Here is a 25,299-nt window from a genome sequence, read left to right as displayed (position 1 = left end):
GTTCTAGTAGATAATGGTTGTCTTGTCTATGTGGAGTGCATTTCATCCCGGACCCACGGGTGCATGCCTACTTTTAGATTTTATATGAAATGAAGACAGGTTGATGGAAATATTAGTAGTGTCACTAGTGAAAGAGTAAATCAACTCTGCTTTTTCATACATTCTCTTTTCATGGATTCCATGTGGTTGAAAAGTCCAGCTGTATATAGTGGAACGTTAAGAATGGACACATGGCCCATGTACATGTTGCAGGCAGTATGATTTGGTAGCAAGTAGCTTTTGTGGTGGGTAGATTTTGAGAACTATTTTCAAAGATACACACACACATACACGCGCGCACACACACACACACACACACACACACACACTCAAATGCTGTAATAAAATATGGCAAATATAAAGGTTTTCAGCCATGCCTTCCTTTCTCTCTGGGCCCAGATCATCCTACATCAGTAGGCTTCCTTCTATTCTATGGGTAGTTCTATTTGATTTTCTCAAGGCATTCTCTTACACACATTCTTTTACCCCATGCCAGTTTGAAATGTTGGTATACTCTCTACATGTCTAGTATTGATGGTACTTTGTAGACTCCCCTCATGATCTAATCTGAATATATGCATTAGATTACCTTAACCATAGATATGACCTCACCCCAGCTTTTCTGCTCCCTTCCTTCCCCCAAATGGTCATTGAGTGTTTGCTTGATACAGTCACCAATAGATGGGATTCTTCAGGGAATTCATTCTGCTCCCTATCTGAGGATGCTGCATGCCAAGAGAAAGCCTTATCCTTCTTCCCTCTGTGTCCAGCAGGCCCCTGGCTAATCAATAAGTGATCACGGTGCTCTGAGGGAATGGGCAGAAAGCTACACACTTTGTTCCTTTCAACCTAAGTCTTGATGGGCAAAGCACTCCCCCCTCTTTTAGTGAAGAAAGAACTCCTCAGCTCTGCATAAGTATTCTTCAAAAGTATTATTTAGAAGTTACTTATCTCCCCATCCTCCCCAAAATATTTAATGACATATACACAATGCTGTGTTTTTTCTTCTAGAGTTCTGTCCTTCCTATCGTTAGTTTTATTTTGAGGAGCTTTTCTGTTTTATCTTTGTGGGGCTGGGCGTTGATAGAGATTTGATTCTGTATCATCACTGGGAGACAAACAAAAGGAACAAGAAGTGTAGATATTAATCTTTTTCAGAAAGGTATACAATCCTTCATTAAGGAAAACACACACACATATTTGCACATGCATCAGGTCATTTCTTGAGAGTCAAAACCCCTAAGGAAAACATACACATATATGTGCACATGCATCAGGTAATTTCTTGAGATTCAAAACCCCCTGGGGTTAGAGTTCCAAAATTCTCAGATTAATAACTCCTGTTTTTAATCTAAAAAGTATCTTCATGACTAAATTACAGACCAACTGTACAGACTGCTCTACTTTTCCCAGGCAATTCAGAGCCAGGTTGTGAAGGTGACTCTGGGAGTGGACTTCTGGCCTGAGGGTATGCCGGCTGGTGTTAGGAGAGCCTTCCCCCATTAGGAGCCTCTCAAGTAAAAATAATTCCCTTAAATTAATCTGAGCAGGAAATTTCAAAGCAATTAAATTCTTCACATTTCTCAGCACTCAGTACTGACTTATATCTCTAGAGATTTAGAAAAACAGAAAGCAAACAGCCAAGATACTGAGGTAATATGACACTGAGGAGTTCTATATTTATCCCCTATCAATGTCTTTCAGATCAAATTGGCTGAGTTTACAAATCAAAAGCTGATTTCTTTCTTTCTTTATTTATTTTTTTTTTTTAGCAGCCATCAGCTGCACTGCTGCAAATACCCAGGTTCCAGACATCAAGCTGCAAACTCCAAACATCCAGCTGTGTGCTTTCTGACTCTGATATCATCACCCATAATAGAGGGTCTGCATGCAAAACCTAGCTGACAGGCTTCATGCAAAGGCTCACAGAAGAGCACACAACTCCCAGGGCCCAGGCGGCTGCCAAAGCCGCATCTGCACAGAGAACTAGTGTCATATCATTAAGGGAGGAGATAGGCCTCAGAGATACACAGGGCTCGGCCCTGTGGAGTCCCAGGGCTCATTTTCATATAATTACATTTTGGGCTTCAGCTCATAAACTTAATACAAAGTTTATGATTATTCCAAGAAAGTTTCCTAATCAAAAATTAACGGAATTCTTTTTCTTTTTTTCCCCTCTTTATATCCGTATAATAATATATTACATTTTTATATATGTATATTCATACATATTCAAACAACAAACATATATTCAGTTTTATCTATAAGATAAATTCTTAATATATGCTAGGATCTATGCTAATTGTCTCTCTGTTATCTTTGCTGGTAGATAATAGATTGATAGATAGGCAGATAGATAGATAAATATAGATAGATGATAGATAGATGATAGATAGATAGATAGATAGATAGACATGAAATTTATAGTTGGCATCAGTGTATGTAATGTTTTTATTGGATCTCTATCACTTTATGATGGAATCAGGTTAATAGATTAATTTTTAAAGTCTCAGTTTGCATTCTCATCTTAAGCAGAGAAGGTCATGAACAGTGAAGCTGTCTGGGGAATGATATCTTCTGTGTGTAGAATGTGGTACAAGAGGTGCTGTGACCAGCTGGAGTTGCTCAGAACAACCAGTTCTTAGGTCTCTAACAGAAAGCTGAGGGAAAGGATGAGATAATTTTCACAGGTGTAAGAAGAGGCCATGTGACACAGATACAGATCTGAGACTGGCTTGGAGACGTTGCCATACATAGAGTGTACATTCTGCAGTTTTAGTTCCCAGCTCACTAGCAACAAACACTAACATGTTTAAGGAAGAGCTCTCATATAGTGGAAGCCAGCTATTTAGAACAAGTCAGTTTGTCTCATTTCCCAAACATGGTCCCTATGTTGGTACCAAGAATAACTTTCTAAAAGACTGAGGCTGTACCTCAATGTTATACCAAGTAAAAGCAGGTTTGCACTCTCTAGAACATTTTTTTCTGAAAGAGATCTTATAAATTCGCTCATTCAGACTTTTCTGCCAGTCATATTATCTGTACCCAAAGGAAGTGTCGAAGAGAAAGATATATATATATATCTTAGGAGCCTTTATGTTATTTAACATATATTTATGTTATATAAATTATATATATATATATGTGAGTGTGTGTGTATACTTACATAGAGACATTTCTCAAGCTCTCAGCAGGTCTCACATGGGCTATGCAGCTACACCAGCTTTCCTAGAAGAAATGATCCTGAGAAACTGTATCCCTTCTAAGTCAAATCCTATTTTAAGTGAAGGGAGTAGAACTTTTTAGTTAAAGGATCTTTGGTGAATCCTTCATAAAGTTTATTACTATTAAATTCCTACTAGAAAAGCAGAGATCTTATTCTTTCACTTCTTCATTGAGATTTTCTTGTATCGAGGATCTTGTATATTAAAATGTGCTCAGAGTTGTGGTATCAGTAATAGCTAGCACCTAATGAGAACTTACTATGTTCTAAGTACTTTACACATATTTACTTATTTAATACTATAAGGTAGCACTGTTTGCCCCATTTTACAGAGGAGGAATGTGAAGCACAGAGATGGGAACTATCCACCAGTGTGTTCTATGGGGCTGACGTTAGGTCATGGGAACTCAGCCCTGCCCGCAGAGCAGTCAAGCCAATGGTGCTGATATCTGTGATCAGCTCTTCAGCATAACATCAGACACTTAGGGGCTATTCTGTGTGGACAAACTAGTACTGTTACTATGTTTGGATATGCTTTTTAATATCATAATCTCACCCACTTGCCATAGGTATTGCTGTCTAGAGTCTTTGTGCAGCCTACGTGTCCCTAGCCTGGCCCCACAGCACAAGGATTACATCAGTGCCATGTCAGTATGGCTCTCTGGGCCCAGCTGCAAGCCCAGAAATCTCCAGCAGTATCTCAGTGTCTCCTCTGCTTAGTTCTTGGAGTCGCTGCCACGTGTTCAAATATAAGTATCCTCATGTTCTGCTCCCTGTCCCCTCAGTAAAGCCCCTTTCCTTTGCCTCTGCTGACATAGAACGAGCCTCTGTTCTCAGTGGTTGTTGGTTGTGAGCTCACAGTCCAGCCTGCACTGAGTTCTCAGGTGCTGGAGGATGAGGAAGGACTTCCCCTCTTCATTGGCAGATATTGACCCTGGATCTCACAGCAGCACCACCCACTTCCAACTCATTCATGAACACATCTTCTGTAGTTTCTGACTCTAACCTTGGACTCTGTAACCATTTTCTCTGCTTGCAGAAATTGGTGTTGCAGAACAGTAACCGTACCTCTGTCACATGGCTTTTGTCCACCCTACCTCCTAGTGTCTGAACAGACCATGTTTTTCCCCATAAAAACACAAAACCTCCCATGCTGGTCAGCTCATAATAAATGCCCCAGAGGGACCCCAGCCAAGCAGTCATGTAAACAACTGTCTCTGAAGCCCAGTCTGAGTGTAATAGGAACATCCTGATGGAAACCAAGAAAGAGAGCAGTAGCAAGAGTACTAGCCTAGTACTAAACTAGTTATAGTATTTGGACCTAAATTAAAAATAAAAATCCAAGTCTCAAATTCTGGGAGTCTGTGTTCTGTGTGGTTTTTTTTTCAGTTTCTGAGGTCCCATGATTTTTATCTCAGCTGGTATATATGCTATAAAAATATTAAGTAAGGAAACAGCTGTGCCCTCTCCTCTCCAATAGCTACAGCTGTTCTCCTGACAAGCTTATTCTTGGGTGCAATAAAAATGATAATTGTGGCTATTATTATTTTTCAGTTATAAAGGTTTTTAACACCCAATATATGGAGTCAGAAACTTGGGGTTTTCTTTTCCACATGGGTATCACTTATACAGGGCAGTTTTTGTCATTTGATTTGTTAAAAACTGCTGAGCTCAAGCCTTTGGACAATGTGAAACCACTCTAGGGATTGAGAGACAGGTGTAATCACATTTCCAACTTGCTTCATTTCACTGCTTGGGGTGTCAGATTCCACTTCACGAAATAGCTGTGTTCCTGAAAAGTTGGCTGTAAAACAAACTCTGTTAGATAAATCATACTTCCTCATTGATCTACATTTTTAAATTAAGAATGCATTCCTCTGAGGAAATAATTGGCCCGAGACTAAATATAAATTATACTAAACACTCAATAAACCTTTTAAAATCACATATTTAAAGAAAGTCTGTTTTGTTAGAACACTAATAGTGATGGTATTTTTTAAAGTCAGGAAATACAAATATTGTGCTAAGAACGATTTCCAGAAGTGGCACCGTCTTGGGAATAGAGCCAATGAAGATTAGGTAAGCAACGTGGAGCTCCTGACTTTTTTTTTTTTTTTAATAGAACTCAACCCATAGTTCTGAGCCTATCAGTCAATCATTTTATTAAAAATCAGTTGACAAATTTCAGATTATGTAAACTACTTTCCTAGGTGCTTGAAAGCCAGAGATATCCAAGATTTGGTTTCTACTGTCAGTTTCATTTGCACTGGAAAATAAAACCAGTGCATACAGCATAAAACAGTCATTACAAAATACTGTTTTAGTTCCAGGAGCTGTGGATTGGACATCAAGAGACCTGGTGGGTTCCATCACTAACCAGACATGAACCCCTCTGCACTGCAGTTCCCCACATTAAGATATAAGGATTTAACAATATCATTAATTCCCAAACTCGGCTGTATGTGACAATTTCCTAGTAAAATTAAAACTCCTCATTCCAGAAGATTCTGATTTAATAGGTGTGGATGGGATCTAGAAATCTATATTTAAACAACTATTCTAGGGAATTTTACTGAAATCAGACTATGTCCTAATATAGCAAGTATGACATTATATAATTACTAATATCTCTTTAAGCTTTTAAGTTTAATTTTCTTATGGTTTTAAAGCCTAGAAGAGCTCTACGTACAACAAGAGTGCAGGACAGCCATAGGCACTGACAGGAGACAGATGGGAGTCTGGGAGTTTTCTAAGAGTGCCATAACAAAGTAGCCCAAACTAGATGGCTTAAATAACACAAATGTGTTGTCTCACAGTTCTGAGGGCCAGAAGTCCAAAATCAAGGTGTCAGCTTGCGTATGTTCTCTCTAACTATAGGGGAGAATCTTACTTTGTCCTAGCTTCTGTGGTTGGCCAGCAATCCTTGACTTTCCTTGGCCTGTAGAGGCATCACTATGGTCACATGGCTATCTTTCCCCCATTGTCTTCCCATGGTATTTGCTCTGTGCCTGTCTCCAGTGTTCCCCTATCTATGAGGATACCAGGCACTCTGGATTAGGGCCCACCCTAAGTCCTCACTTTAATTTGATTACCTTTATAAAGACTCTATTTCCAAATAATGTCACATTCTGCTATTACGGACAGGATGGTAAGGGAGACACAGTTCAACCCCTAATGGAGTTCTCATGGAAGAATTAGAATTTGAAATCTAGATGGTGTCTGCTTTAATGACAGGAAGAATATAGCTCTCTGAGTGACAGATGCAACCTATGCAAAAAGAATGAAGATATTTGTCCAAGATGAAAAATAGCATGGCCTGGCTCAAAAGCTGTGACAGCAGTGGTAGAGACAACAGTGGTGACAGTACTAACACCTGCAAAAATGTATCACGTGCCTTTCAGTGTGCTAGCTGCATTGTGCATGCATTCCATCTTCAAAGTACCTCTTGGGGTCTGATAACTGAGTTGTAGAGAGGAAGCAATGCTGGCACAAGGGAGTCAGGTAAGTTAACTCTTCAGGAAACTTGAAGTAGAGGATTGGGTTTGTCTGATACCAAAATTTGCTTTTAATCCTGATGACGTATTGCCTTCCTCACAGCACAGATGTGAGATGAGCTGGGAGGAGTAGATTGGGGCTTCTTTATGAAGGGCTTTGATAAAGCAGTGGAGTTTGTGTTTGATATTACAGAAAATAGGGAGCCATTTTTAGTGTCTGAAGAGGTGTGACATGATAGAGGGGGTATTTTAGGAAGATGAGTGTGTCATTCCCACCGAGGGATGTGTTTTCTTTGGAAAGGAAAGACTTACAAATGAGAAGCTATTGACCATGAAGGGTTTCTTTTCATAGAGTTTTATCAAGTGATTTGCCCCTTTCCCACTGGTAGTTCTTAACCAAGAATTTCCTTTAGCACTTTAAATGCACTTTAAAGTATGCTCTGCTTATCTGCTTCCCCCACCCCACATTCTTTGTGAGTTCCTCATGTGAGTGATAAAGCATTGATCATTTACAGCCAGAGCACAAGTGCTATTAAAAAGAAAACTCCTTGAATCATTAAATCTATAAATTCAATCATCAACTCTGTAAACTTCAACTTAGGATTTTTTGTTTGTTTAATTCTTCATTTGTTTTAAACAGCAAGTATAAGAATTTCATTTCTGGTGGTTCAAAGTATAATCCATTATGCATATACTGATCTTTTTCTCTCTGGTTTCACTATCCATGCTTCTACTAGAGAAAGAAGCATATTTAAGAGAAAAGGGAAAATAGTAACAGTGGAAGCTAAAATGTGTGAAGCATTGTACTATACAAATTACTTTTCACATGTTTTACCCAATTTTATCAGAAAGTGTAAATATAATAATTGGTAAGCAATGGACTCATTGTGGTTTTCCTATAATTCTACATTTGGTCTGGAGAACATGTGATAGTAAAATTAAGCCTCACTGCTCTTTGCAGGATGACTTAAGTGTAAATCCCTTCTCTCTGTTAATAGAAATCTGGATCAATGGAGAACATACGGCTTCCCCAAGTCTTAAGCCATCCAACTTTCTTCCCTACACAAGATTGCCTGATATTCATGTATAAAATTACACATACGCTAATACACATGTCCCCACAGAAAGCTTGATGAATTCTTAATTTTAATTAATCTAATATTTATGTGCTTTCATTTGAGACTGTAATTCCCCAGACCTGCTTCTCAATTTAGATGTCCATATAACGAGCTCATCCAAGCTTGGTCCTTGTAAATCTTACTGTGGTCACACAAGAACATATTTGGATGGTAAAATTAAAAACCATGCTTGGCATCTCGTTGGAGAGAAGAAGAAGAGATTAAGATACCCCTGTGTCATTTTGTTTCCTTGCTTTGGTGGTATAGTACATGGCCTCCCAGGAGATGTGAGGTCCTACAAATCACTGATCCGGCACTGGAGCTCAATCCAGAAACAGCTGTCCAGAGCTAATTTATTTCCTAATGCTACGGCACTGTTAATTTATAAATTACATTGGTAATTCGAGCTATTATTAATTTCAGATGGTGTAGGGCAAGCCTAATTAAAATATGACACCAATTGCCACACATATGTACCAAGGACTACCATTTAAAATTAATGGGATTATTAAGTGTGACACTGGTCTCTGAGATGCTTTGCACAGTAATTATAGCATTCTAGCTGGAAAAGATCTGACAAATGTGGGCTTGAGGTTGGTAGAAAATAAACAATGACAACATAAAAGGAATCACAAGTTTTTCATTTAAACCTTTTCTTCTTGTTTGCTACACTCTTCCTCAAATCAAGGTTAATACTTGTTCCCCTCAAGATGGTTAAAAGAGCAATAACAAAAAAGCTACCTTTTGGGACACCTGGGTGGTTCAGTCAGTTAAGCATATGACTCTTTGTTTCAGCTCAGCTCATGATCTCATAGCTCATGATTTCTAGTCCTTCAGACTCTGTGCTGACAGTGAGGAGCCTCCTTGGGATTTTGTCTCTCCCTCTCTCTTTCCCTCCCCTGCTCATGCTCTCTCTCTCTCTCAAAATAAATAAGTAAACTTAAAAAACACCTACCATTAATAATTAGAAATTTCTTAATGATTTGGACTGTGAGTCTCTATGGGTTAATATTGATTGTCATCTCCATAGCCTGGACTTTTTGGTTCTGTGTCTTACTTATTAATGTGTCCCTGGTTCTTCTTGTGAATTAATAATTCTTGGTTGATTGTGGTAATAGATTATAGACTGTTTTTTTGCTCTCTAGTCGGGAGTAGAGGCAAGAGATTTTCTATGCATCTAGAGTTTCTACACATATGGCATGAAGAAGAGTGCACTTGTTGTACTTGTTACTCAACGGTGACACAGACTTCTTATGACCAAGCAGTGGTGACAGTGTTGGGCAGGTAGTGGCCCCTCTTTGCAAGGAAGTCATTTTCTTATTGCTGTCATTGTTATTACTGTTATCTTGACAAAACAATGTAACAACGTCACAGAACAAATACAATGGTAACTTACATACCACATGGATCATTCTTTGTATTATAATAGTTTCTTACTATTGTCATTTTTCATGCTTTGGATCAGCAGATCCATGTGGCATTATGCAGGTTTTTTTTTTTTTCACCTGGAAAGAAATGCTCCTTTGTTTCCTTTCCACTGATGTGGACCACTCACAGTAAAATAGTTTCACTCCACCTGAATCTGTGCCTCCCAGAGGATTATAGGCTTACTACCTAAAGGAACAGGTATACAGCATGTGAGAGTTTTCAGAATGCTTTCATACACACACACACACACACACACACACACACACACACACACACACACATATATATATATATATATATATATATATATATATATATATATATATATTCATGTTATTCCAAACAACCCTGTGAGGTAATAGGACTGTATGCATAACCTGCCTGGGAAATGTCTCTCAGTTGCCAGGGATAATATCAATTTATGCTTATTCCTCTATAGTAACTATTAATAGCACCACTTTTACTCTTAAAAGTATCCCAGTTTACATGATAAAATATATCATCATGTTAATTATCTTTACTTAACAGATAAGGCAGGATAATGGTGGGATATAAACAGTTCCTTTTTTTTTTCTCCATTGCCTTTCCACAAGTAGGCTGAAGTTCAAGGTGACTATGGGAGAGAACTGTGAAATCAGTCTTCTAGGCTTTAACTTTATGGTCTTTCCATTGCCAGTGCTCATGGCTAGTGTTTAGGTAGGAAGCCAGTAGGTAGTGGGTTGGTATTGTTATTTATAATTTTTCAATAGAGAAACTGAGTGTCAGGGTAGTGACAAGACAGCAAGATTTGCAGCCATGTCTTCTTGGTCTTGACTTTCTTCCATATTTGTGGTTAGAGTGTGGAATCCTTGTTGTTGGTTTGTCTTTAGAATCTTCTACACAAAAGCTCCAGCAGGTCCAAGTTTAGAAAACTGATCTTTGCTGATCTTATTGAAGTCTAAATTTAAAAACAGGAATTTAAATTCATTTTATTAGTGTCTCCACTGCCTTTTGTGTCATGTCTATGTGTGTGTATGTGCACGCGCGCGTATGTGTGTGACAACTAGTGTGGTATTTTTAATTGACTCATGGTCTGGGATTCAGTGTTCAGCTCTACACTTCAAAGTTCAACCTCAGTGATACCTTGAAATCAGAAAGAGTTAATATTCACCTGAGGTGCCTAACTCAGATCCCAGAGCCCCATTGCTTGGTAATATTCGGGCAGTGTAAATGTCAAAATTATTAATCACTTATCGAGGACCACTAATTCTCTAGGCTCGGTGTTTAGTCTAAATAGGAACACAAACATTTCAGCTGGTCCACTGGGGAACTAAGAGAAGTTGATGAAGGAAGCAATAGTGGGGGGCCATGAGTGAGGGAACGAGAATAGACATTGTTCCCAAGAATCTGAACTTGGAAATGGCACAATTCTCTGCAGACATAACCATTTTATACCTTGTTTTATAAGTTTATACCTTTGGTGTGTGTGTGTGTGTGTGTGTGTGTGTGTGTGTGCGTGTGTGTGTGTTTTCTCACCATAACCTCTCCTGCAGCTGTGGGCTTTGTGAGTGAAGACGAATACCTGGAAATCCAGGGCATCACACGGGAGCAGTCGGGGGACTATGAGTGCAGTGCCTCGAATGATGTGGCTGCACCAGTGGTCCGGAGAGTCAAGGTCACCGTGAACTGTAAGTGGTCTCAGGAACCCTCACCCTGCATGTGTGTGAGTCTGGCTGTTGGCATGGCCACAACAAAGAGCTGGATCACATAGCCAGCTGCTCACTCAGGATGGGAAATAATGCCATATCATCGTCCATTCTCTGCTTTTAAGAGAAAGAAGTCAAAATTCTAGTTTTAAAAATAATTGTAGCTGAAAATAACTTAATATAATCCCAAACATGACTTGTATTCTTAGAAGATCATCAAATGGATTTCAATGCAAAATTGATAGAAATATGTCTTTGAATCCCAATTTTTCCCATACTTTACTCCTTATGTTCCCAAGCTCCTCACTCTCTAGACCAGCCATATCCATAGTGGGGAGCAAACCTGTGTATATGAAGGAAATTTATGATAAATTTATGGTACATTTACATGGCCTCATACATTTTGTGATGTATATATGTTGATGTACAAAGTACACATTCATAATTTAAATATAGATAAGCATACACATATTAGAGGGTGCATCTCAAAACCTGTTTTGACTAGTAGAGGTACAGAATCCAAAACTTTTGGAAGCCACTGCTCTAGTACCCTCATTCTTTCTTATCAACCACCCAGATTCTCTCTGACATTGACTCTACTCAACTTCCCCACCTCTCTCCCACCCTCTCCCCTCTTGATTCCTCATAGTATACATTGATTTTCTCTAAGACATTTTTAAAGGTTTCTCTGCTTTGCTCATTTTAAGAAGTCTTATAACAGTGTAGAACCCAAGAACTAAACCACCAGACAAGAAGCCTTTCCTTTTCAAAACTTGGGTGAAATGGAAGTGCAGGGAGAATATTGTGCCTTGGTGATTACTCATTCTTTAATATTTTGCTTTCTCTTACAATTTGAACCTAATTAATATGCGGCACTTTAAGAAGCAAGGAAATAGGTATAATAATGCTACCATTTTTTATACCAAAAATTTCATCACCGATTTTTTAAAGGAACTTAAAATGACTTGCAGGTAATAAAAATTGACCTGAAGAGTAAGAGGATATGAGCAAAGGCAAACCAATTTAGGAAAATAAAGGGTAAATCAGCACAGAAATGATATACCACAAGGTGGGTAGATGCAGGTGCAGAATTTGGCTTTGAGTTGTGAAATCAAAGAGGGAAAACATTATCTGTTTTAAGGTTTATGTCCATAAGATGAAAGCAAACCAGTTGCCTGGGAGAAACACTGCTTTTTCTGGTACTGAAACCCAAGAGAAATTTCTCTTTAGTATCTCCACAAATAGATCACTTTGAGATATAGTCAACAACATCACACACAGTATTTCTGCAATAAATAGAATGCCAAGTTTATTATGCCTGTTTTTCATAATGTACTTCAATGCAAACTGTTGGAATTGCCAAGGGTAGTTAGGTAAAGACTTCAAATGAACGCAGGCCAAGTTTATAGGTCTAGTTTGGTCTGGCTTGATTCAGGGATCCATTTTAGAATACCTGGAAGAATGACTGATCTGTCTACCCTTCAGGCAATTCTCCATGAATATTATTTCTTGAAACTGAGGTTTTGATGGGAATTGAATAGTTCGAGGTTATATACTCGGGCAAGAACCCGGTGTGCAGAAATTCTATAAAGCTGATTAAAGGAGTTTAGGGTTGATGGGCTCCCATTCTCCTATGAAAGTTAAAAAGTTTAAACAGGAAATATGCCTGAATACCTGGGCTTTCCACCTCTGCACAGAGGGAAACAGAAGCAATACATGCTCGGAAGACACGCTTTTCCTTAGCAAGGTGTTGAGTGGTTTCACTTTCGGGCTCAATTTGTGTATCAATTTGTCAGCTCAAGCAAGCAGAGGTAGAACAGGGAGGAAAAAACAAAGCCAGTGAATGAGGCGGCCTGCCTCATTTTAGGATGCATTGTAAAATGCTCCGGGACATCTTCTCTCTGCAGATCCACCATACATTTCAGAAGCTAAGGGGACAGGCGTCCCTGTGGGACAGAAGGGGACTCTGCAGTGTGAGGCCTCAGCAGTTCCCTCAGCAGAATTCCAGTGGTACAAGGATGACAAAAGGTAAAGACCCCTTCCGTCTCTTACCTGCCCCCAAGGGGAAGAAAGTTTTTCCAGGTTCCTGACTCCATATTGTTACAAATGAATTTCTGAAAAATCTTCTTCTAGTTCCAGCTAGCTATCAAGGAGAGGGGAGCATATATTCTGAATATTAATGATTTTCAGATAGGTTTTTAACATTTCCATACAGAGTTAGCACTCGCCAATCAATGGGCCTGAAAGAAAACATTTTTTTAGGAAAGCAAAATCTCAAAGAAAGGCCACCAGAAGCCTTGTAAGGCCTGTGTTCTGTTCTTTTCTTTTCTTTTCTTTTCTTTTCTTTTTTTCCCTTTCCTTTCCTTTCCTTTTCTTTCTTTTCTTTTCTTCTTTTCTTTCTTTTCTTTCTTTTTTTTAATAGGGCAAGAAAATAACGCATTCTGCCTGAACCTATTTTTAACACATTCTCAGGTTTGCATTAAGAAGCCTGGAATATTCATGGGGCTCTGGGAGTGGCCAATAAGTTAGCAGGTCTCCAGTTCACTTCCAGACACCATCGGTGGTGGTGTAGAGAGGAGTCTATGACCCGATTTGCCCTCCCTTTGTGCCCAAGTTGTTCCTTCAAGGTAAAAGAAAAGAAAGGGGACTATTCCCTTCCCTCCCATTGTTGCAGCCCTCATCGGGATTTTTGTTGTGATTCACTGAAGATTGTCATTGTGAGGAGTTATCAAATGGCAAGTTAGCACAGGGTTCAGCAGCTCAGAACAGCCAGGCAACATGACAATTACTGTTATCAAAGAGCTATTTTAAGGTGGATGAACAACAAATAAATGTGCAAGAGCTGTCCATGTTCAAAACACTAATAAAAAATGGGGACAGGATGATGCAAAAAAAGTCCGAGGTGTGTATGGGGTGGAGAAGGAAGGCTTTACAGAGACTGAGAAGCTAGTAAGAAAAACAGCAAAGATGGTAATTGTGAGAACACTGAGCAGTTCCAGGCCAGGAGTGACCCAGCTGTTGTCCGTACTATTTAGAACACCTTCAGTGTTTCTTTCTTTATGAGGTCTTTATAGATGAAAAGAATGAAGGCAGAAAGGAAAAAAAAAACACATGAAGAGATAAGAAGAAATAGCTGGCTTCTCCCTTCTTCTAAGAATCCGGAATCAGGCATAAGGGAGTAGCATTTCCCAATAAATAGCTTTATTGCAAGTCCTGCTTCATTTGTCCCTCCCCTTTCCTATAATAATCTTAGTATCAGGAAAAACAAAAACAAAAACAAAAACAAAAACCAATAGCAAAATACATGGAGCTGAACACCCAGTTCCTGAACCTTCGGTTGTCCAGATCTTCCCACAAACTAATCAGAAGCATCTTTTTTAGATACTTTATGAAAGAAAAATTCAAAAAAAAAATGTAGGGGAGGGTCACCTGGGTTGGCTCAATCGGTTAAGCATCCAAGATTTCGGTTCAGGTCATGATCTCATGGTTTGTGGGTTCAAGCCCTGCATTGGGCTCTGTGCTGACAGCTCGGAGCCTGGAGCCTATTTCAGATTCTGTGTCTTCCTCTCTCTCTCTGCTCCTTTCCCACTTGTGCTCTCTCAAAAATAAATAAATAAACATTAAAAAGAAACATAGGGGAAGGTAAGATCTTATAATATGTGGAGGAAATTAGAACAGACCATAGGCAAAAATGGCCAAAAAAGGAAAGTCTGCTTTACACACTTTGTCACCAGAGGTGCTGCTGCCTATGCGTTATTAACCCAGGAGGAGAAAGCCCAATTATGTCACTGGGGCGGGGGGGGGGAGGCTTCAGAAAACCCTGGCTCAGGCGGCCTTGACTCCTCCTCTGTCCAAGCTCTTCTCATGGGGCTCTTTTTTCCCCTTTAATTGATTCTGGTCAGTTTTCTATGTGCTCTGCATTTATGTATTTCCAGTGTTCTCCTACTGAGTGGAGTTGTCTGCCTTCCTGACACCCAGCTCAGCCTGAACATCTCTGGCTCTGAGATCCTTGTCCATGCCAGTCCTTCCTGTGCCCCTGAGGCTGGCAGGCAACCTCCTCTAGTCGGATATCCCTGGGGAAAGAACAGCTCTACCCTAGCTCCTATTCCAGTGAGATGGGTGGACTTCTGAGGCAAATCAAAGGAGTCAATATGATGGGGACAGGCGGTTTTCTCAAAATTTGGGTAGAAGTCTCTTTGTCCACACACTAGCACTACTGAATGACATGCCACTGCATGTATCATCAATGAAAAGGAGAGGAAATAGGATGCTGTGTGTAATAACAGCCACCCATCCATGGGGGCATGAGCCAATGAAAAGCCTCAGGTTCATTAAAAAACAAAACAAAACAAAACAAAACAAAACAAAACAAAACACAAAGCCTGGGAGCAGTTTGGGATGGGGGAAAAGTGTGACCACACAGAGAAAAGGCAAGTCTGTCGCCCTAGAAGCTGCAAAGTGCTGCAAAGAATGGCTCGCCACCCCACCCTGCTTTTAACTAAAGACATTTCAGAGCTGTCAAGTAGTAACCTGCTTCGGGTAAGTGTCTCTCCCCACTGCAGAGCTGAAATCTAATTCACAGTTTGGTTCTGATGTGAAGGCTTCCTCCCCAGCCCAGGAATAGTGTCAAAATGGCAAATGGGATCAATACACTTGACAGGCTCTCTGAAAACCTCCTGGTCGGTGGCTGTAGAGCCTTCTTTAGACAGCACCTCCTAGAGGATCAATATCTACATAACAAGCTGGAAATATAACAGTGGCGTCTGGCAGCACAGCCGGATGACTCATTCCATTCCTACAGTGCTCACATTTTAATGAAGTCCATGGACTCAGGCCAGTTCACTGCCCCTAGCTTAGGAGAGAGAAAGGCTCTCAGAGGAAAATCTACATAATGAAAAGCAAGCAAGTTCCTTCATGCAAACTTCTGACTTCCCTGGAGACAGATGTTGCATGAGAACTGAAGCCAGAACATGGCTTTCTCCTCTGATCATGGTAGGGATGGTGGAGAGAATCGTCCCGTGGTCCTACAGAGACAATCCCCTCAGATGATGACAAAGCAGCTGTCCTCTATGCCAAAAACATGCTGGGTCCCAGGGATAGGCAGGAGTTCTCGATGTCTAACTCCACAGAAATACAGTATATTGAATAACATTTTATAGTTTATGGAGCACTTTCTCATCATTGTCTTGCTGGGCTTCCCTTTCTATTCTGCCTTGAATATTATCTTTCTCAGTGTGATGACTCTGAAACCAGCCATTTGCCCCAATTCCTGTCCCCTGTGCCTGTTCCATTATGTATCTACCCTGACATTTCTTCCTACACATCCTGCCCCAACCAGGCCTAAAACCATGTTTGCTGAGATCCTCCATTCAGGATTTTTTTTCCCCACTAGCATTTTATCTTTCCCATAGCATAGACTCAGCTTCTGGGCAAGGAAGACCATTTTATTTCAGGGAATGTAAAAGGTTGGCTTAAAGCCCATTCTCTGAAATGGGATGTTCCAGAGTTCTAAAAAGGAAGAGAGTTAGTCTCATAATTTCTATGTAGACATGCATTGGTAGTAGGAATTTTTGTCAACAGTGTCCTGAGATGGAGGATGTGTCCCCACTGACCCCTGAGCAGTATTCCCCTATCCTCACCATCTGTCCAGTAGTGGTATCCATGGTCTACTAGGTATATCTGTTTTCCCCCATTAACTCTCTGTGGCCTTTCTTTAGTAGCCCCTACCACCAAAGGGAACCCTTGTGGTATATGGGGCTGCCATCATGGATTGCTCAGGGAAACTGCCCAGTCTATAGGGTCATATTCTTAGGAATCCATAATATTTCCCAGACTGAGTTGCTATAATACTCTGGGAAGACTGGTCTCTCAAGCCCTTCAGACTACCCTGCTTAAAAATGATCCCTGATTCTTATAACCAAAAATAAGATATTATCTATAGAATGCCTCAAGCTGTAAGAGAACATTTATTACCCAGGTGCTTGAAAACATGTTCTTTCAAACTCCTTAGGTTCTTCTCTTTGAAGACTGAGATTTTTTTTTAATTTTTTTTTATTTTTATGGTTGCCATCATCATCTTCTTCATTAACACCATCATCAACATCGATTAGGTTCACACTTGGAGCACCTACTGAGTGAATAATACTGTCTGAATGTCTCACAGCTGGCACATTAGAGTTGTTGAAGGCACCTGCCTTCAGAGAACTTGGTGAATATCTGTGTAGTGCCAAGAGAGTCTCCAGACACCTGTGTACAAATAGAGAAATACAATTGTATGCATCATTGTGTGTTAACTTGTATAGCTGAGTGGGGGAAAAATAGTCCTCCTAACATCAGAAAATGGACAATAAAAAGATCATTAATTCCAGAGTCTTTCTCCTATGAGAAAAATATAACCATCTCCTTTTTTCTTCTTTTTTGTCTCTCTTGTTTGTCTCAGACTGGTTGAAGGAAAGAAGGGAGTCAAAGTGGAAAACAGACCTTTTCTCTCAAAACTCATCTTCTTCAATGTGTCTGAACATGACTATGGGAACTACACCTGTGTGGCCTCCAATAAGTTGGGCCATACCAATGCCAGCATCACACTATTTGGTAAGACTGAGCCCTGAGTTGGGCAGTAGGAGCAGGAAAGGGTCGCATGGCACAGGAGGAATTGGAAGGAACGGCCGGGGTAGAGCGGCAAGTGGAAGAGAATCAGGAACAGCTGGGCAGGGTTGAATGGAAAAGAGAGAGGAGGGGGAGTTGGAGACAGAGAGAGAGAAAGAGAGAGAGAGAAATGACTGCATGGACGAAAATGGGTCTTAGTAGCAGAGGAAAATGAGAAAGAATGTTCACATTTTATTCTGAAATGGAAAAACCCTGAAGTGGGAAGAAACGATGTTGGGATGCTGAAGCGACATTTAATTTTCTTCTCTTTAAGGTCTCCTCAGCTAACTGAGGTATCAGGGTTCCAACTGGGTGTGATAGCAAAGCGCTCAGAGAGGAACATTTGCTATTTTCATACTTTGTTCCCTAGAGCAGTGTAAAACATTACCATTGCTGAGCCTTTTCCGGGTTGTTGGGACACAGGAGAAACTGGATTCTGTTTATAAAAGATGGGTATTGAGGAGGGCACCTGTTGGGATGAGCACTGGGTGTTGTATGGAAACCAATTCGACAATAAATTTCATATTTAAAAAATAAAAATAAAAATAAAAGTGGAATCATAGGGCTTGGGATCCTGAATGATATTAGCTTCAGAGGGAGAATTAATAGAAAATGGGGGTTTTCCCTAGGTCTTCATTTATGTCAAAGGGCATTGTCTGACTGGATTGAGATATATTTGTCCAACCAAGCCACCATCCTAACAGAAGCCACATAGTCATTCATGCATTAATTCATTAAACAACTATTTATTTGGGGGGGAGTAATATATGCACAGAAAATTTCTATGCTTTCATTACCTCTCTGGCAACTATACTTGTGCCAGAATCAAATGAAGAAAGCAAACAAACTCCCTTGTAGACCTGCGATGTCTCAAGCAACTACATACAAGTGAGCCTGGCTGTCTAGGTGTGTGTCATCAGGCAGGACTCCAAGCATCCGGTGATGGCTTTCATCACTTAGTAGATGCAGATTCGTACTACAGGCCATATGGTTAATATCTGGTTGCTTTCTGGGGAAGATCCCTTCATATCCCAAGTCAGGTAGCTTAGAATTTTTCAAATCCATTCCCTTAGTCTCCCATGGTAGCAGGCACTCTTGAATATGATGGGGAGGGAAAGGGAGTAAGTTAGCAGATAATTGGCAAGAACATAAATTCCTTTTATTCTGAGAACTCCCAGATAATCCCATAGCTTCAAGTACCTCATTTCACCCCCCAGCCTCTACCACACCCCCTCCACAGCCCAGTGTATCCGGCCTTACCCGAATAACCCTCCTGTGCTGCTCCATTGTTCCATCTAGGCTTCCAAATCACATTTGGCCCACCTTCTGTCCAGCACTTAAAACAAGGCCCAGCTTGATCCAAAGGGGGATGGGAAGGGGAAGACTGTCCTTGATCCCAGACCTGGTAGGTCAGAATGGACAGAGATGGGATTAGAGTGATTGATCTGTCTGACATCTCTCACACAGGGATAGTCATAATTGCCCCTCACATTTGTCAGGCTTTTCTGGCTTTCTGGCAGGTGTCTGTCTGCATGAACAAAAGGGCCAGGATTATAAAGGAATGGACCCCTCCTTTCCTGGCCTTGCAAATCTGAGGCTCTCCCAGCTGTGCCTCCCACCCCTCCCCAGGCCTGCCCTCCACCCACAGTGCCCCTCATTCCTGTGAACAGTATTCCTCCTCCTCTGACCTCCTCACTCTTCTGATTTGGATGCATGGCATGGTTTTGCAATTGGCTTTATCACTACTGTCTAATTCCCTGGACTCTTCCCCTTAAGCCATCTGAAGATGAGAACAGGGAGAAGGCACAAGCTTTAAGAGTGAAATAACTGGAGTCTGTGGCAAGGAACACAGTGAAGCATGTGCCATAAATCTGCTCTTCTCAGCTGACCCCTGCGTGGCAATTAGAACCTCTGCCTCCCCAGCATCATTATGTCTGCCTCTGCCCTGTGTCATTGGGACATTCCTCCAATTGCCAGCTCTGTGGAGTCCAGGATTCTCTAAAAAATAAAAGAAAAAGTGAAATTATGTGTTCATATAAGTTTAGAAAGACTGGGTCAACCGAGATGAATGGGGTGCATGCAGGGATGTTCTTTAATGCAGAGACCTCAGAGCTTTTCTTTGCGTGCTAAATCTCTAAGAGGGAGAAAAAGCATGGAACATTTGCCAAATTTAATCTAACAGTAAGCACTTTTTAAGCCTCAATTGAGAGGCCATTTGTGAGGAGGAGCCCATCACAGAAATGCTCCATGGCTAACATAGTTCCATGAAACTAGTAACTATATACTATATACTATATACTATATACTATATACTATATACTATATACTATATACTATATACTTGCACAAGTGTGCAAGGTGGAGTAAAATGGCATTAGTGTGCAAGATGGGTGTTTTCACCCTGTCAGCTCTCTCTGAGGCTAGTCCAGACATTGCAGCCCCCAAATTCCTGATGGACACCCATCATCAATAAGTCCTTTTGACAAATACAGACATAGCAGTTTTCTGTGTCATCTCCCATTATCAGCAGACTCTCAGCCCAGAGCCATCAAGCAGACTAGGGTGAGGGGAAAGTAGCATTTGTGTTATGCGAATATATGAACTTTGTGATGCAGTCCATTCTTCTATAGCATCACAGAAAGCCAGCTACATTATCACAATTTTGCCACCAACTTTTTCACAACCTGCACGTTGTGCATCATGCGACCTGAATGTTGAGAAGTGAGGAATGCTGTGCTAGGAGGTCCCATTGTGGCCATATCTTTGATAGTACTTAAGCAAAATGGAGCAGGGTGGTCCTTCTTATCATGAACCCATGAGATCATGCTCCTGATCCCTAAGACTGCAAGGATAGCAGGGGCCCCCATAAGCTGAATCACCATGGTTCTTGGGGCCACCTTGTTCCTGCTATGGTGCCATGGGACCAGAAATTCCTGAACTTGGTCTCCCGAAGTGAGACAATGGGGGTAAGATGTGGGACAGAAATCTCATCTGGAAAGGGACTTTGGTCCTTTGCTACCATGTCAGTTCCCCAGCTCAGCACAGCACTGTAAATGTATGAGCAGCCAACTCTGTTACTTTCCAACCGTGGCATCCAAGGATGGAAGCATAAGGCACCTTAGTGCTTCTCATGCTGCATCTTGTCCGCCTTTGTTTTTTGTGTCTTCCTTTATTTATCCATCCCTCAGAAACGTGTGTGAATAGCAGTATACAAACTATATATGACAAATATATAGCCACTGTATATAATATATGTGTTTGTTTTCATTTTTCTCTCCTGTACGTTCCTCACCCGATTTAGAACTAAATGAGCCTACAAGCTCAACTTTGTTGCAAGGTCAGTATTCCCCTTGCTTTATGGTTTTTTGCCCTTCCCCCCTTCTGCCAGTATCCCCCTTCTCCTCCCCCACCCACATTACCTGTCTGTGGAGTTGCTTAGAGGGTGCCAGGGGAAGCTAAGGAGGTCACTGGAGCTGAGAGAGCTCCCAGGGAAGCTGTCCTTTCTCTGCTCACACCTTGCCCACACTTCCCCAGAAGGGCCTGGAGGGGGAAAAGAAAATAAACACCATTAACATCTGAAAGCCCAGAGATCCGTGTGCAGATAGACAGCATGAGTCTGAACCAGTAGGAAAACAGTCCAGCCCCACTGAGCAGTTTTCATAGCAACCTGCATAGCTTCAGTGGCCCATGAGCAATAGAAGCAAACACCATATGCATGAAGATGTAGGTGTTCCCTAAAATGCATCAGCTGATTCAAAGCGAGGTTCTCCAAGAAAGGAAGATGGGCAGGGTACAGCATGCATGATAATCAATAAGTAGTGACTGGGAGTGGGATACCACTGGGATCGAGTTCAGAGCCTGACATTTGGTAGTTCCATGCTCTTGAGCATGCCACTAAACATTATTGAGACTCCATTTCCTCTTCTATAAAATAAAATTGATCTGTCTTATCTACCTTACAGTTGTTCCAACTTTCACCTGAAAACGCATATTAAAAAGGCTTTGAAAACTGCCAGGTGCATTTTGAATCATTCAAGCCCAATCCCCAGATGCAAACTGAAAGACAAGAGTTTCCTTCAGTGTAACGTCATAGGGGTTAATTAACTCATTCAAGCTCTTCTCTCCAGCCCCGTAAATCCTATTCCACCTCAAGCCCTTCCCCTATAAAAGTCCTTCATCTCTTGCTTCTCTTTGCACAGCCACAATTTTTCTCAAAGGCCCACCAATATAAGTGACTCACCAGAGTCCCCTAACATAGCAGAGGTGGTTCTCTAAGACTGAGACTGAGCATTTGGGCAGGAGTGAGACTACCCAAGTGGTGCAGTGGAATCCATGTGGCACATGCTACTGTTTTCCTCCTGAGGACGGTGCTGATCATAGGGTAGCCTAGCAGGAAGGCAGCTTGAGGCTTTACCCACCTTCCACCCCAGTCCCTGATCTTTCTCCCACACCCATCCCCTGCATCCCTTCCCATCTGTAAGATGTCCCATCTTACAGTAGACTTGCAAGGTGGGAAGGAGATGAAAGGAGATAAATTACAGGGAAAGCTGTTTGACAGATAAGGAAAAATACTTTTGTCAACAAAAAGAATCAGGGCTGCGTTCTTCACCTTAGTAATGTAGAGTGCCATGGTAAGGCACTGCCAACAAGAAAATGAAACAAAGAAATAGAAAGTAAAAGTGAAGTCAGTGGAAGAATTCAGGTTCAATTTATGATTCAACTTATGTTTATTAAACCCTGGCATGAGGAGATCCAAGATCTCAAATTAAGAGCATTAGGAGATGAGAATAATGAGAAAAGGAGGAGGCATGAGGGACTGGAGTGAGGACAGATAGTGCTACAGGATGTGCTTTTAGAAGTGATTCTGATCACTTAGCTTTTTATTTTCAGAGGGAATAGGAACTTGTAAAACAGGTAGTGGTTGCTAAGGAGTTAGTATTTACCTGTAGGTATACTCAACTGACAGAAGGGGCATTGTCCCACACCAGAGCCAATGATAATGAAACAGACCAGAAACAAACAAATCACTTCTGTCACTGCACTGGAGCAGGAGAAGGACACTTTATAACCAGGCTCCACCTGCTGAGACAAAGCTGTCCTGCCTCACCCCTCTCTGCTGCAACAATGAATTTGGGTAAAAGGATCTGTATCCCAGCTCTGTACTCAGATTCTCAGGCTGCTCTCAATGCCACATCCTTCTTGTTGAGTACATGGCAATGGGTCATTGCCAGAAGTTGTAGATTGTAGACATCTGGAATGTTCCAAGATTTGGATTAGTGTGGTCTTCAGTATAGCTATTGGATTCTTTTGTACAACTAAAAATATCTTAAAGAAAACAAATCTTGTGCCTGGGGCATTTCTCCCCTTCATCTGTGTTCATTTTATTTTCCCCTTCTTCTTTGCTAGTCTCCTATAGAATAGAGAGCTACTTATTTTCTCAGGGAATACCCCCAAGTTATGCTCATCTTATGCCAGAAATACCAAGCAAGATTTATACAAATGCATGGATTTCCACTGACAGGGTACAGTTGGCTTTAAGAGAAGTTCTAAGCTATTTTGTTACTCAATATCTGGATGGACTAGAGAGATTCTGATAAGAGAATTTCATTCCTCCTCAGCATTTTCTGCCACCCTTGAAGTATTTCTCTGCTCCCCTTTTTCAAACACAACAGATTGCATGTCACTTTCTCGTATTAATATTTGGTGGCGCAGTACTCCTGCCATGATAAATAAGGATTCAGGGATGCACCACCATCCCTCACTGAGTCCCTCCCCGGCAAGTGTGCCGGGGCCCACACTGCAAACTCAGCGTCTTGGTAGCTGTTCATTTCCCATCCACTGTTCTTTGTTTTTTATCTCCTAGGCATGAAGTCAGATTTGATGGTATCAGTGGGCTGGGAAAGGTTGGCTGATTAATGTCTGTGAACCTCACAGTGACCATCAAACCAACTTATTAAAGAATGGGGGAGTTAGTAAACTCTGTATATCAGAAGAAGAAAAAAAAAAGTGCAGTAGGAAAGATGACCACTTCTTCCCTGCAGAGGATTAAAGATAATGAATTAGGCCCAGCTGTCTAGCAGTGAGCATTTCTATGGCACATAGAATGTCTAAATACTGAAGGTATAAAAAACATTTTCTCAACCTCTTTCTAGAAGGTGAATATATCCATCCTGGCATGCAACCAGCTCTTCTCTGCACACTAGAATCAGAAACCCAGTGTTTACATAGGTACTTAGATTTAGCTAACATTGTTTCCGGTGGCAAAAAAGATCACATTATGGATTGACTACAGATACTGACTTGCAGGCTTAAGGGGAGTGGCTCTTTCTTTCTTTCTTTCTTTCTTTCTTTCTTTCTTTCTTTCTTTTCTTTTTTCTTCTTTCTTTTTCTTTTCTCTTATACTTTCTTTATTTTGAATATTTTATCCAGTCTACCTGGCTTCTCATTAATATATCAACAAAATTCACCAATTTCAGTCAAGTTCTTGCCAAGGAAATACATGCTTGGATTTTCAGGGATTGTTTGTTTTCTTGATAGCCAACAATGAACTCAAAAACATGAGGTTATTGGTGGCTAGTGCTCCATGGGTGGCTTGGAGGCTCAAGCAAGGCTCATACTTCTTCAAACTGACACAACAGTGATAGCATGTAGACCATGATCTAGAAAGCATGTTAACCTTTCTGCATCTCTTCTTGGAGTGGGATGGAGTATAGCATCAGGGTAATATCAGGGTAATACAGACAATATCATGGCAACATTACCCCCCTTACTGTGGTGAGATGTAAGGTGGACAGAAGGACATTCCAGTTAATTAGACAATTTGAAATGGTCACTGAAGAGTATTGTTCTCATTCAAGTAGTGTGTGTTGGAGTTCAGGAGACAGAATAGCTGGATGGTAACAATTAAGCTAAAGTTGTTTACAGATGCTTTTGCCTTACATAAAATCACAACAGGTATCTAGAGCCCTGTGGAAACTTATACTTTTAGTTCACTTCTCTTTCGATGTTCTGGCAAGCCAAACTACTAAGTAGAACCCTTCCCTGTGTCCTTCCTACAGCAGTGTTTAAACCAGCACCCCATAAGTCAGTGGCTGCCCTCCCTCAAATGTACCGTACATCTGCACTGCTTGTGGTTTGGGGATGAAGGCCTATGACTACTTTTTCCCTCCATGAGTTTCTCTTCATCCTCCATCCTGCCAGTCACCCTTCTTCTTGGTACAGAGAAACTCTAGTCAGTGGTACCTGAGTGAGACATTTTGGGAAAATAACCCCACATTGGCTTTGGGGTGGGTCTCTAGGCCCCAACAATCACTCCAAGAGACTGTCCTTGCTAAATGCACAGACAATGAGGCTTTTCTTTACCATCTTGATGTGACAGATCTTTTGTGAATCATACCTTTGTTCTCTGATCATGGATTATCCCTTACTTTTTTTTAGAGTGGCTTCCCAAGGTTGCCAAGGTCCACTTAGTTAAAGAGGGATATCATATCTCAGGCACCCTAAAGAATAGATAGCTTGAATGCATACATACCTATTCATCTGATTTTGGTTAAATATTTTAGTTGAGTTTAGGTTAAGTTACATCCAGGTTGCCTTTCCTTCTATATGCAAGGACCTTTGCACAGAGAGCGGTATCACCTTGATGCAAAGAATTTAATGCATTTTTT

The 25,299-nt window shown here is 40.9% G+C and overlaps 1 protein-coding gene and 1 long non-coding RNA gene across 10 annotated transcripts in view; one reads left to right on the top strand and one right to left on the bottom strand.

The window, feature by feature from the left end:
- NTM (neurotrimin) overlaps positions 1-25,299 on the top strand; it is a 935,659-nt gene that overhangs the window by 902,861 nt on the left and 7,499 nt on the right. For 7 of the 9 annotated variants that reach the window (XM_053203850.1, XM_053203853.1, XM_027036934.2 and 4 more), the window contains 4 exons: positions 10,835-10,969; positions 12,895-13,015; positions 17,427-17,578; positions 20,934-20,969. In XM_053203850.1, the coding sequence (XP_053059825.1) occupies positions 10,835-10,969; positions 12,895-13,015; positions 17,427-17,578; positions 20,934-20,969 (444 nt within the window). The remainder of the gene's footprint in view (positions 1-10,834; positions 10,970-12,894; positions 13,016-17,426; positions 17,579-20,933; positions 20,970-25,299) is intronic. The other 2 variants (XM_015082689.3, XM_015082690.3) reach the window with 1 other exon arrangement.
- On the bottom strand, positions 16,985-21,176 carry LOC113593257 (uncharacterized). Its single transcript, XR_003413352.2, has 3 exons — positions 21,052-21,176; positions 18,893-19,034; positions 16,985-17,233 (listed from the first exon to the last, which is right to left on the bottom strand). It is a non-coding gene; the product is annotated as an uncharacterized LOC113593257 (long non-coding RNA).

Source organism: Acinonyx jubatus, chromosome D1, assembly GCF_027475565.1.
Source record: "Acinonyx jubatus isolate Ajub_Pintada_27869175 chromosome D1, VMU_Ajub_asm_v1.0, whole genome shotgun sequence".
NCBI classification, from domain to species: Eukaryota; Metazoa; Chordata; class Mammalia; order Carnivora; family Felidae; genus Acinonyx; species Acinonyx jubatus.
Note: the sequence above shows the minus strand (reverse complement) of the source record. Positions and strands in the feature narration are given on the sequence as shown.